Source organism: Anas platyrhynchos, chromosome 13, assembly GCF_047663525.1.
Source record: "Anas platyrhynchos isolate ZD024472 breed Pekin duck chromosome 13, IASCAAS_PekinDuck_T2T, whole genome shotgun sequence".
NCBI lineage: Eukaryota > Metazoa > Chordata > Aves > Anseriformes > Anatidae > Anas > Anas platyrhynchos.
In genome coordinates, this window is record NC_092599.1 from 13,092,362 (window position 1) to 13,105,805 (window position 13,444).

At 63.7% G+C, this 13,444-nt stretch overlaps 1 protein-coding gene across 1 annotated transcript; it reads right to left on the reverse strand.

The window, feature by feature from the left end:
• Positions 1–117: 117 nt before the first annotated feature.
• GNAI2 (G protein subunit alpha i2) lies at positions 118–12,315 on the reverse strand. Its single transcript, XM_038185891.2, has 9 exons — positions 12,122–12,315; positions 5,422–5,464; positions 4,802–4,943; positions 4,317–4,477; positions 2,296–2,424; positions 1,505–1,634; positions 1,184–1,337; positions 709–909; positions 118–593 (listed from the first exon to the last, which is right to left on the reverse strand). Exons 1-8 carry the CDS (start codon positions 12,237–12,239, stop codon positions 719–721), a joined length of 1,068 nt encoding a protein of 355 aa, XP_038041819.1. The 5' UTR covers positions 12,240–12,315; the 3' UTR covers positions 118–593; positions 709–718.
• Between the last annotated feature and the right edge of the window lie 1,129 nt (positions 12,316–13,444).

The following is a 13,444-nucleotide window of genomic DNA, read 5'->3' on the forward strand; positions in this document are numbered from 1 at the left end:
CGACGCGACCACTTAGCACTTGACGCTTTTAAATAGTTTCTTAAAAAGGTTTCTTTAAAAAGCAACGTAAACCAAGCTCTGTGTGTGTGTGTGTGTGTGTCGGTGTGTGGGTTTGGGTTTGTTTTTTTTTTTTTTTTTTTGTCTTTTCTGTTATTTAAAAGGAATGTTATCAGTCGTGGCTCCTCGTGGGGGGGTGGGGGTCCCTTCACCGGCCCCTGCGGTGGTGGGAGCCCCGCGGCACTTCCCCGGGCACGACTTTTTTTGGATGTAAACGGTGCAGAAGTGATTTCCTGGAACCCAATAAAAAAAAAGGGGCTGGGGTGACCGGTTAGCAACCACGAGGGAAAAGTCCCTGCCCCCGGCCCCACTGGCCAAGGGGGGGGACACGGGGGGGAGGACGGAGGGACCGGCGGCTGTAGGGGACGGTGGGGATGGCCCCAGGCTGGGCACCATGGGCAGCGCACTCCCACCCCACTGCCACAGTCGTCACCAAAACGTCTCTTTAGGGGGAAATCGGGGCCGGGGGGGGGATGAAACCAAAGAGGAGAAGCAGAAATCGCTGGGCAGCGCGCTCCTTCCTTCGTCGGCACGGCCTAAGGGAGAGAGAGAGACCCGTGAGCAGGACCGGGGCTGGGGACACAGGACGGGGGAGGACACAGGGGACACAGGGCTGAGGGCAGTGCTCCTCCTGTCCCTGCTGGCACCCACCTCGCCACCCTCAGAAGAGCCCGCAGTCCTTCAGGTTGTTTTTGATGATGACGTCGGTGACGGCATCAAAGACAAACTGCACGTTTTTGGTGTCGGTGGCGCAGGTGAAGTGCGTGTAGATCTCCTTGGTGTCCTTCCGCTTGTTCAGGTCCTCAAACTTGCTCTGGATGTAGCCGGCTGCCTCGTCGTACTTGTTGGCACCTGGAGAGGGGAAGGCGAGGCTGGGGATGCCCCACGGCACCACACAGCAGCGGCAGAGCCACCCTCACCCCCCCCTGGGCTAACCCCAAACCCACCCAGCCCCACAGCATCCCACACGCCACCAAACCCCACGCTTTGCTCCCCAGGGCCATGTGGCAGGATGGCCATCTCAGGACCCCCCCCACGGACTGCGGGGACACTCCTCCAGCTCTAAGGATTCAGTGCAGAGCCCCAAAGGCTTTTTGGGCAGGGACCACCGCTGCCAGCTCCGTACCGCTGTACTCGGGGAAGCAGATGGTCAGGGGGCTGTGCACGATCTTCTCCTCGAAGAGGTCCTTCTTGTTGAGGAAGAGGATGATGGACGTGTCCGTGAACCACTTGTTGTTGCAGATGCTGTCGAACAGCTTCATGCTCTCGTGCATCCGATTCTGGCAGGGGACAGCACCGTGTGAGGCAGGGGCACGGTGGTGCCGCCAGCCTTCCATTTGGCCACCAGGCTGGGCTGGGACACTGGTGGCCACCAGAGCAGAGCACAGGGTCCGGCACTGCATGGAGAGGGCACCCCAAACCTGGATGTCCGCCCCCCTTCACTTACCATCTCCTCGTCTTCTGCCAGCACCAGGTCGTAGGCGCTGAGGGCCACGCAGAAGATGATGGCCGTCACCCCCTCGAAGCAGTGGATCCACTTCTTGCGCTCCGAGCGCTGGCCGCCCACGTCGAACATCCTGCGGAGCAAGGGCAGTGTGGGCAGGCAGCACCCCTGGCCCCACCAGCACCTCCAGCCCTGCCTCAGTTTCCCCAGCAGACCCAGGAGAAGGTGTCCATCAAAGGGCAAACAGGGGCAGGATCAGGCCGCCCATGCCTGGAGGCGTCACGGCCCTGTGCCCACCTCCAGCAGAACACCCCGCAGACCCCAAGTGGGTGCTGCTGGGTTTGGGCTAGAGCTGGGGACGTAGCTATGGGAGGATGGACGGGATGAAGTACACCAGGTGCCTCTCCCACTCTGGGCACCAGAGGATGCCCTGGCTCCATGGAGCAGAGCCTGGCGGCAGCGCTGCATCCTCCACAGACAGATCTTTGCTCAGCTGTTGGAGGGGTTCCAGCACTGATGTGCCCCAAATCCCCCACCCAGGGGCCCTGAACCCATTCTGCCTGTCTCTGCTGGCTCCTCCAAGCCTTGGAGGGGTGTGGAACAGCCACCACACAGCCTCGGTTGAGGCAGGCGTTTCGGCAGATCTGCTCCCACCCCAATCCCTGAGCAACCCCAACATCACCCCCACCAGAAGCTCAGCACCAGCCCCGCACACCAGCACCAGCACCCAAGCAGGATTCAGCCCTCTGAGGCCAGGGGAGGAGGGCTCGTGTCTGCGGCAGGGCTGGGCGTACTTGAAATGGAGGTCCTTGAAGGTGAAGTGGGTCTCCACGATGCCGGTGGTCTTCACCCTGGTCCGCAGCACATCCTGCTGGGTGGGGATGTAGTCGGCCCGGGCTATCCTCTCCAGGTCATTCAGGTAGCTGGGGAGGGAGCAGAAGGGCGCTGTGTGAGCCAGGTGGTGGGGCAGGGGACATCCTGTGTGCTGGGGGACATCCCGGGGGTGGCACCAGGCACCAACCGGGCTGGGCAACACCAAGCCCCCGGGCACGCAGACACCCCCCATCCATAGCCCAGAGACCCCTTACGGGCTGGGAACACGGGGACAGGGCCGTGCAGCCCCCTGGGGAGCCACCAGCCCCTCCGATGACACAGCAGCGGGGACACGGGGGGGGGGGGACGCAAGGAGACGAGGCCGCGGCACCGGGGCCCGCGCAGCCGTAACGCTTCCCCGGCTCGCGGCAGGGAGGGAAGGGGGGGGAACGGAAAGAGGAAAGTATTCATCGCCACGGCAACGGGCCACAGCACCAGCGGAAACAATTTCTGGCGCTGTGCCATTTACAGTCACAAAAAAAAAAAAAAAAAAAAAAGCAAACACAAAGGGCTTCATCCCCCCCCCCCCCCCGGGAGGAAACGGGCACAGGCCTCGGCTCCCGTGTAGGGACGTCCCTGCTCCTCACCGGAGCAGCCGCCAGCTTTAATCGCTCCGGCTCAAGTTAATTGGGTTACGATAAGCAAGCTGCTTCCCCCGGGAGAATTAGGTGCCCCCCCCCCGGTAATGTGGGGAGAGCCGCATAGAGCTCGCAGGCACCAAGGCCGCGGTGGTGGGCGCGGGGCTGGGGGGTGCCGGGGTGGGTGCGGGTGGCGCAGCGCGGGCGCAGCCAGAGCCAGGCCGCACCTCCCCGGCGCGCTCGAAAACAGCCGGAAACGCAGCCGGCCTCCGGCTGACACAAAAACAGGAAACCAGCGCTGGGGAGGCAGGGCCGCGGCGGGGCTCGGGGCTCGGACCCAGCGCCCTGCCTGCGCCACCGGCTCCTCGCCCCAAAGCTGCGGTGTCCCCGGCCCCTCATGGTGCAGTGCCTGCAGGCATCGCCCCTGGCCCACAGGGTGAAGGCCGAGGCTGAAGCAGTCTCTTCATTAACACTAGCCCGACACTCGTAGCACGCTGGGTGCGGCACAAATGTTTCTAGGATGATCTCTTTGGAAGACATGTGTGTGTGAATTGTGGGTCTCAGTGTCCCCGGAGCTGTAGGGACAGCGGGGAGGCTCTGGGCTGGAGCCCCTACCAGAGGGACCCAACACGGTGAGTGCCTGTGACCAAGCACGGGGCTGCCACCGCTGTGTCTCCTCCGGCAGTCGGCTCTCCGGCATCGTTTCCGCCAGTGATCCCAGCGCAGAAGAGCGATCATGCTTTAGGCAGCTTAACTTATTTAATAAATCTCTTTAGGGATAAATTGAACCAGATGCAGTCAATTTACCTATCTAAGCACGAGTTTGCCAGCTAATACGCTAGCATAATGCTGATTTTTTCCCACATGAACTCGTTTGGGAAAAAAAAAAAAACAATCAACTAAAGAAGCTACCTCATGCATCCCGCTCAGAACAAGCATCCCCACGTTTCTTTGGGGTTTTTCCCCCTGTGGTTACTCACTCCCCATGCAAGCAGCCATGGGGGAGAAATGACCAGGAGGAACCCCTGGTTGCCGGATGGCAGAGCCATCTCGCCGGGCTCTCCCCTTCCCGTTTAAACAACCATAGCAAAGGGGGGGGAACAAAAAAAAAAAACAAAAAAAAAAACAGAAAACCTCTACCCAGGAAGAAATTCAGGACTAACCATCTTCTTGCAAGGTGAACCAGCGCTGGGAGCAGCACCCGCGTGAAGAAAACCTGCACCCAGCGTGGAGGGGAATGAGGGGCCCAAGCTGGGGAACGGGGACACTGCAGGGACCTGGTGTGAGTACGTGACGGGGGGCACAGCCCCAACCCTGCTCCTAAACCCCACCGAAAGAGGGAGAGAAGGAAGAAGGGTACTCACTAGGCGGCGGAGTCGTTCAGCTGGTATTCGCGGGAGCGGTTAAAGCAGGCCTGGACCCCATGGTCGGCCCACAGCCTCCGGATCACGTTGGCAAGGTCCTCGGGCATGATGCCCTGTTCTTCCGCCGCGCAGGAGAGCGCAAAGAGCTGGCGAGCGTCGTCCTGCGGGAGAACAGGGCCGGGTGTAAGCTCTGCCACCCTCCGCAAGCCCTGGGGACACCACCCCATGCCAAGGCTGCCCATCGTAGACACCCACAGGAAAAAAAAACTCAGGATGGGCAAAAATCACCTCTCCCAACCCAGGAAGCCCGTGTCTTTCCCCTTTCCTCCCAGTGTTCATGCTTTGGGTCCCCCCATCCTATCTTCAGGGCCAGGAGGTCACAGCCCAGGGGACAGCAGAGCTTGGGCAGGGCCACCCTGAGCACAGGTTCAGCGCCGGCAGCTTCAGCTCCCCAGAGGGGCTGGGGCACACACGGGGGCACGCACCGCTCTGGAGGAATCCCCGAAGTCAATCTGCAGGTTCCCCATGGCCTTGATGATGGCCATGATGGACTGGATTGTGTTGCTGTAGACCACGGCTTTGTACTGCCGGCACTCCTCCTCCGAGTAGCCATCTTCGTGGATGATCCTGGGGGCAGGGGACAGGGTCAGGCTCTGCCCCGAGCGTGGTGCCAGCAGCCGGGGGCTTCCCACAGCCTCTTCAAGCCTGGAAAGCTGCTCCAGCTCTGGCACCACCGAGGACAGACACCAAGGACACGCTCAGTGCTGCAGTACCCCAGCAGCCAGCACCACCAGCTCGGAGCCTTTCCTCGTGCTGGGGACAGCCCAGCAGCACCCACGGTGCCCCACCAGGGACGGGGACGTCCCCAGCAGCCCCGCTCCTCCCCGTCAGGTATTGGCTTTCACGGTGGCACTCGGCACAGCCACAGGCACCTGAGCTCACCGCCTCCTCTCACCGCATGCAATGAAATATTCAAAGGACAGCGCTCTGGGTGACTGCCCCCGCTGGCTCTAGCCTGGTGGCAGGGGCGCTGGGGACATTTGGGACAGCCATAACCAGCCCTTGGGGTGCTGGGAGGGACGGGGCAGGCCTGCAGACTACTCACTTCATCTGTTTGACGATGGTGCTCTTCCCAGACTCGCCGGCACCTGCGGAGGAAGGGGACAGACACACGGACGAGCTGTGAGCTGCAGCCTGAAGCCAGGGATCCCCCTACCACCGCGGATACCCCACCACACGCTGGGACCCCGGCGGCACTACAACAACAGGAGAGCAAGGCTGGGGGGACAGAACCCAGCACAGGGCCGTTCTGTGACACACAGGGTCATCGGCATGGCTGGGAAAAACCCAGGCAGGTTTGGCATCGGCCGGGGATGTGTCACCCTCGGTGGCAGCTCCGCCACCACCCCGAGAAGAGGGGACGTGCAGCTCGCACCAGGCTGTCCCTCCCCGGGCCGGGAGGGCGGAAGGAGTGAAGTCATCCTGGCTGCAGAAAGGGGAAGCTGAAAGGGGAAGCTCGAAGGGACACTGCCCATCCCTTGTCCCTTCTCTGGGCTGGGACAATGGCCTGGAGCAATGCCCCAGTGCAGGGGCTTCGAGCAGCACCCCTGGGGGATGCCAACAGCAGAGCTGGGTGGGATGCAAGCCCTAAGGTCCTCTGGTGTGAGGTCCCAGCAGCACGGCAGCTGGGAAAGCCTCTTCCAGCCTTCCGTGGGGATCCCCCAGTCCGGGCCACGCTTCAGACCTGGCCCCGGCCCCCCACCACAAGGGCTGCTCGGACCCCGGGCACTGCTGGAAGGTCCCGGTGGCCACAGAGCCACCCTTAAAGAGGGCCCCAAGCAGCCAACGGCAGGGCTGCTCCGCCGCTGGCCACAGAGGGGGAAGAGAGATTACAGAGGAGCTCAAAAAGTGGAGATTATGCTAAAATTAACCTGCAAAAGCACAGCTCGTGGTTGCGGCTGAGACGCAGCAGCAGGGAGCAAGGCGGCTGGCGGGGCACGGGCAGACGTCACCTTCTGCACGGGTGACAGCCGTGTGCCCTCGTGGGGAGCACCGTGACCCCACGCAGCCCAGGTACCACGAGGCCACACAGGGGTTATAAGCTCACCACGGCACCGGGAGCCCGCTGCCTGCTTCAGCTGCTCTGCTCTTGCGAAAACACAGCGGCACCGCACTCGTGGCTGTTGTGAGCCTTTTCTTGGCTCTTGCCCCAGGTGTCCCCTACCGCACCTCCCACGCTGCCGCTGCTCTCTCCCATCCAAGTCCCTGAAGCCACCGTCCTTCTTAACCCCAACTGCTGTCCCCAAAGCCGAGTGCCAGCAGCGAGGGTCACAGCCCGGTACCCGCCAGGCAGAGCATCCCTCTATCCCCAGCCCGTGCCGCAGGGCCACGAGGCAGCAGCACCCCGCACCCAAGGCAGGACCCGGCACGCATCTGCGGCATCTTTCTTTGGTTACGGGGCTCCGCGGATGACACGTGTTTCTCATTTGGCCCAAAATACACAATTTGGCTGGAACCTCGCAGGCTTGACCCGACGGAAATAAAACTGTACTTGGTTTGGAGAGGCAGATCGGGTTTCTTTCTTTCTTTCTTTCCACCCAGAGCTTCCCCCCGTCTCCGAAAGCTGTCTCCTTTGGAAAAGGATCCCCGCAGCCAGCCACGCCGTGCGGAAAATCCCTGCTCAGACGGGCTGGCTGCAGGGCCACGGCACAGGGCAGGTCCCCACGCAGGGACAGCACCCGGCACAGGGGACCCCAGGCCATGCAAGCACCCCACGCACGGAGAAGGGTCCCGGGAGCAACATCAGTGCCAACCCCATGCGGGGACACCATGACAGCAGGAGCTGGCGTAGGGCATCAAGCATCATCCCCACGCACCCCAAGCACCCCCAAATCCCACTCCTGCAGCCCGTAGAGGTGTCCCCGTGGCGGGGGCTGCACATCCAGCCCGCTCCCTGCCTGCACATCGCTGCTCCCCTCTCCCCACAGCCTCGAGGGCCCCACAGCTGCTCCCCAGCCCTGACCCTCGCCTGCAGCAGGGCCCGTGGCAGGAGGAGCGTGGGGAGGGACGGAGCCCGGCCGCCGGCGCACGCGTGCGGAGCCGGTTTTCAAGCGGAGCGTTGAGTCACGTTAGCTGCGGGGAAGGCATTTTTCCCCTTTCGTAATCCGTATTTAGCAGGAGCACTTTAGTACCTCATTAACTCTGACAGCCTAATCCCAGCCCCAGCACTGCCTGCAGAGCTGGGGGTGCCAGCACTGGGTGGGATGGGGCCTCCAGACCTGGGCACCTCTCGGCACGGGCAGAGCCCTCGGGCTGGACACCGGGACCACCGCAATGAGTCTCCCCTTCCAATTTCCCTTCCAAATCACCTCCTTTCCCTAATGAGCCAGTAATTGCCTGGGGAGCTACACTCAGTGCGACCGGGTGCTGCCGCCAGTGCGCAGACAGCAGCTGGGACAGGGACACCACGCAGGTACAGGGAGCCAAACCATCCCCTCGCAACCCCACACGGACAGCACAAGGGCTCAGGGCACCCCTGGAAGCCGCTGCTCCGGGGATGGAGGCGCGATGCTGCCACCCGTGCCCTGTCACGGCCGGGCCTGGCCCGGATCACGGCCGCTGGGACATGACCACGCTCGTTCCCAGACTGTCCTACAAAAATAGGAGGAGAGCGCGTGCTCCTGGGCTGCTTTTCCCCGTTGAAAATAAGCTTTTAAAATTTTAAAAGTAAGCAAGCAGATGGCCAGCTCCAAAACGCAGCCTCCCAGCCGAGGAGAAACTTGTTCGGCTGCGGATCCGGCTTCCTTTTGGAGAGCCCCAGAGTTTGGAGACCCCAGAATCACCAGGAGCAGGGCTGGAAAACATCCCCAGCCCTGAGCAGCCACCAGGATGCACCCCTCGGGCAGGCGAGGGACTGGTCCCTCGGACTGGCCATTGAATGGGATTTTCAAAGCTCTGCATTAAAAGCGTAGTCACCACGGATGGGAGAAAAAGACTTAAAAAAAAACAAAAAAAAAATGATTCCCCTCGACATTTTCCTTGCTATCTAAAATAGATGGAAAATTGCTTTAAAAATAATTGCATGTAAGAAAAAAAAAAAAAAAGCCACAGCAACGCCGAGTGTTTTTCCAAGCGGCCATCTGACTGCTGCACAGAGCTGGCCGCTCTCCAGGAGGGCCCTGCCAGCCCCAGGGGAGCCGGGTGGGTGCTGCCACCCGGGGGTCCCCACGAACCCCCCCCCACAGGTGCTGTGAGGGGAGAGGTGACAGCACCGAGCCAGGGCTGCCTGCACAGAGCTCGGAGCAGAGGGCGGAGGGGACAGCAGCCCCCGTGTCCCCATCACACCCCAGTGTCCCCCCCAGCCCATCCCAGGAGGCCAAGCACCAGAGCTTGGCTTTGAAGGCGCTGAATTGGGGCTGAAAAGGGGTGCAGGGCACCTGCGGGGCACCTGGGACACGCAGCACGGGCTGGACCGCAGCTGCATCCAGCCACGCCATCCACTTCCAGGCAGCCGATGGAGACGCGACTCAGCCTGTGGCTTTCTGGCAAAAAGTGCTGAAAGCACACCAAAAAAAAAAAAAATCCTCTGCGGGAAGGATGTTCGGAGCGAGCAGGGGAGGCGTGTCTGGGCCAGGAACGGCTTTTCTGAACACCCCCCTGCCACCGACAAGGGACGCTGACGTTTACAGGCCGGACAGAACTATTCCTGTGCCTTTTTTTCCAGGAACCACGAAACTTTCCTTCTTGCTTTCTGCCACTGAAATCCCAGAACAGCGACTCCCACCATCCCCCTGGCACCCTCACGCCCTTGCTCCTGGGGCTGCGGTGACACTGGGTCCTTTGTGCCCCTGTGGGGACACGGGGCAGCGAGATGACCATGTCCAGGGCAGGACAGGGCCACCGGTGCCCACTCCTGGGTGCTGCACAGGGAGGCTTCTGTAACCCGCAGCAGATTTGCACACCCGTGTCACCAACACATCTGCAGACGTGGGCAAGCACCGAGGCCGAGGCTGGGTGCCTGGGCGCACCCAGCACCCACGGGGTGCTCCCCAACCTGCCCCCACCCCACAGCTGGGTGCCCCCCAGCTCGCAGAGTGGCACAGGTTGGAGCAGAGGGCACTGCCCTGGGGTGCTTGCAGCCCCACCGGGCCCAGCTGCCTCCCCCTGCCCGCACACACGGCGAGGAGAGCGGCGCAGGGCGGGGAGGAAGGAAAAGCAGCGAGGCAGGAGCGGGCGCTGCAGGGCCGGCCGCCCGCAGGCACGCGATCCAGCGGCAGCCCCGTGAGCGCCGGGGAAACGCCACCGCCGAAAGTCGCAGCTGGTCCCTCCCTTCCTCTATTTTTGTGCGAGCAGAAGAAGTCGCTGAGCCCCGGTGCCGCAGACACCTCCCCAGCAAGGCCCGGCTGGGGAGTGAACCCAGGGCTTGGCACCGCCGGCACCCAGCCCAGGATGGAGCCACCGTCACCCCCAGGGATGGCAGCACCTCGGCAGCACCCCAAAACCACACGCAGCACCCCAATCAGCTCGCCACAGGCCTCCGGGTGTGAGCTGGCACTACAGAGCACACAGCTCCCCGTGGAGAGGGCTCCGGGAAGGGTTTGGGTTTGCCAGCGGCGCCTGCGGGGGCTTCCCACAAAACCCGAGTGAGAGGCACGGATCACCTCCGTGCTCCGGCCTGAGAGCTGGCAGCCAAGAAATCCCTCTTCCTTCTTAATCCCAAACAAGCAGAAAACGGTTTTGGGACTGCTCACTCGCTTGTCCACCACAAGTGACACGTCGGAATGGGTGGCAGGAACACCAAGGACCACGCGCATCTTCCCCACCAAACCCCTAACTGAACCCCACTGAGTTTGAGGGGTGGGTCAAGGCGGGGGGGCTCTCTCTCTGAACTGGATTTCTCCTGCTGTCTGCAAGCCCTGCCCTCAGGGACAGGCCCCGAGGCGCACCCGGGTCTGCTTCACCAAACTAACACAAAAACAGGCGGAAAATTAAAAAAAAAAAAAAAAAAAAAAAAAAGAGCCATCAGGGAGGAAGGGGCCGGTGGCCCCGCACGCCCAGCACCGCTTTTGGCAACAGCGAGGATCCGGCAGCACCGAGGGTTTCACTTCTGCCTCGCGCCGGGCAGAAGGAGCCAGGAACATCTCCCCGTGCCGGGGGGAGGCAGCGTGAAACCCGCCCGCGGCGGTGGAGGAGCCGCCAGGCGGCAACTGAGGGGCTTTGATTTGTGGGCGCAGCGCCGGGAGCCCCGCCAGCACGCACAGAAGCCGCGGCGGCTGCTGGCGGCAGCAGGCAGCTCCCGTCCCCCTGCCCAGCCGGGGGGGCTCCCGGCTCCTCCTGTGCAGCACCCGGGACCCCGCAGCAGCAGGTGCCACCCCGGGGCATCCCCCAGTGCATTTTCCGGGCGCACGGTTCGGAAATGGTCAATAGCAGTGGAGGGCTCCGGCACTGTTTGTGCTTGAACAGCTGCTAGGCGGAGGAAAATAATAATAATAATAATAATAATAATAAAAGAGTGTTTTCGCTCTGTTTTTGGCTTTGGAAACCGACTGAGATCAGAGAACCGGGCTGCCCTCCTCCTCGGCTCCACCTCAGGGCCAGCCCCGGGGAGCACCGTGGGTGCCCCGTGCGCCCTCGGCTGCCCCTCGCTCCCCCAGCCAGAGAGCAGCGAGCGCTGCTCCCGCATCACCCATCCCAAACCAGGGGCATGGTGCCGCCAAGCACCCAGCTGCCCCCCGGGGTGCCCGAGCACCACCTGGGAGGAGATAACGGGGGGCCAGGACGGGCACACCGCCGCGACGCGACGGAGGCACCACGTGTCCGCCCTGCAACACCCGCGGGGTTTCGCTCCGCCAGCGCCTTCCCCTCCCCGGAAACGAGCGGGGCTGGGGCTGCCCGTGCCTCCTGCCGGGTCGCACAGCGCCAGGGCAGCCCCCACCCCAAAATCCCCGGAGCCATCCCCGGGTAGCAGCAGCGAGGGACGGCTCCGGGGAAGAGGGTGCGCATGGGGCCGAGCTGCTTGGCGACGAAGCCTCGCAGGCAGCGGTACCTCCGGACATCTCGGGGCAGGCGGCGGCTGCACAAATAAGCGGCTGCCTGATTTCACCATGACTTCCTGCTGCTCTCGGCTTCCTCTCTCCAAGAGGGCGACGAGAAGACGGGCGGCTGCTGGCGAGAGGCAGCCATGGGGAGGTTCTCCTCTCCTCCCGTGCCCCCCGGGGTTGGAGGGGGTCCCAGGGGTGGCAGCCCCAAAAGCGAGCGAACGCCGTGCAAGCGAGGCGGGGAGAGGGCCCCGCACAGCATCCCCTGCGTCCCGGTCCCGTTAGGGGAGCGGCACCGTGGGGTGACCCCAAAGGGGATCGGGGAGAGGAAAGGGGTGCGTGGGGGGGTCCCTGCGCCCCGCACCGAGCTGGAGGGGTTTGGGGGTGCCCGGGATGGGCGGGGCTGGGGTGGGGGCAGCACAGCGAGGAGGTGGGAGAGGGGGGCAGCGCCCCTTTTGCGAAGGGGGGTCCCAGGAGATGGGAGGGGTGGAAGCGCAGGGCGGCCCCCAAAAGAGGGCAGGGGGTGGGGAGCCACGGGAAGGGCGGGGGCACGGCCGGGGGATGCCCGGGGCTGGAGAGGGGGGGGAGGAGGAGGAGGAAAGCACCGGGGGGGCGATACCGGGGGTGGAGAGGGGGGTCCGGCTGGGGGTGGGGGGGTACCCTAAGGGTACCGGGATGGGGATGGGGAAGGGGATGGAGATGGGGATGGGGACGGGGGGGGGAGATCGGGGGGGGGCTGGGGGATGCCCGTCGGGGGGCGCCGCTCACCCAGCAGCAGCAGCTTGACCTCCCGCGCCGCTTTCTCGCCGTCCTCCCGCAGGTTGCGGTCGATCATGCGGGAGCGCTCGGCGGCCGCCTTGTCCTCGGCGCTGACGGTGCAGCCCATGGCGGCGGCGCCTCCGCTGCGCGCTCCGCCGGCTCTGCCCTGCCCTGCGCGGCGCGGCGCGGGCGGGGCTCGGGGGGGGGGGGCCTGGAGGGGAAAGGGGAGGGGAAAGAGGGAAAGGGGAGGGGCGATGGGCGCGGGAAAAGGGGGGGGGGGAGGGTGCGGAGTGGGGTTGGGGGTGCGCGGGGTGGGGGCTATGGGGTCGTGCGCACCGGTGGCCATCGCCGTGCCCCAGCCCAGATGTGCCCATGGTGGTCGGACACCCGTGGGTTGCCCCCCGGGGGGACTCATCCCAGGTTTTATAGGGCCACCACGCACCCAAGGAAGGAGATGCGTGGGGTCCGTGCACCGCAGAGGGGTTTGGGGTGATGCTGTGCCCTGGGATGTGTGTTGGGGTGCAGCATGGTCATGCGTTGCACCGTACTTCAGTGCGCACAAGCGGAGGTGCGCGGTGCTCTGGTGTGCCCCAGGAGCGTGTAAAGGGCCCTGGTGTGCCCCAGGACGTTGCTCGTTGTTCCATAGTGTGCCCCAGCACAGCCGTGCAGGGGGCCACGAAGTGTCCGTGATAGATGTGCGCAGGGCTCAGTACACGGGGGTGTCACGGGGTGCCCCTAAGCAGGTGTGCAAGAGGCCACGGTGTGCCCTAGAGCAGAGGTGCACGGAGCGGTGGTGTTCCCCGGGACAGCGATGCACGGGGCCATGAGGTGCCCCAGGACAAACAGCGCAGGGCTGTGGGGTGCACAGGACAGAGGTGTGTGGGGAGATCGCTTGCCCAGGACAGACGTGCAGCGGGGCACCGTGCTGCTGAGAACAGGCCACGGAAGGCTCAGGACAGAGGTGCACAGGATCACCGTCACGTGGGCGTTTTGTGCCCAGGACAGATGTGACTTGAGGCACAATTTGCCCCAGGACACTGTGCATCGATCCATGATTTGCACCTGGACAGGTGTGCCATACCGTGTATCCTGTGGTGTCCCTGCAGCTCCCTCTGGAGATGCGATGTGGGGCCAGCCTGCATCCCAATGGGGGTGTGTGGGGGGGTGTGGGGCAGGACGCAGAGCCTGGGCACTGCATTTTGGGCCACCTGGGGGCTGGGGTGCTTTGGGCACAGCTATCTGGGGACAGCCCTGGGGCCAGCAGTGCGTGTCCCTGTGTCCCAAGGCAGCCTTCAGAGTGGAGCCGGTGGCACTGGGTGGCAACACAGAGCT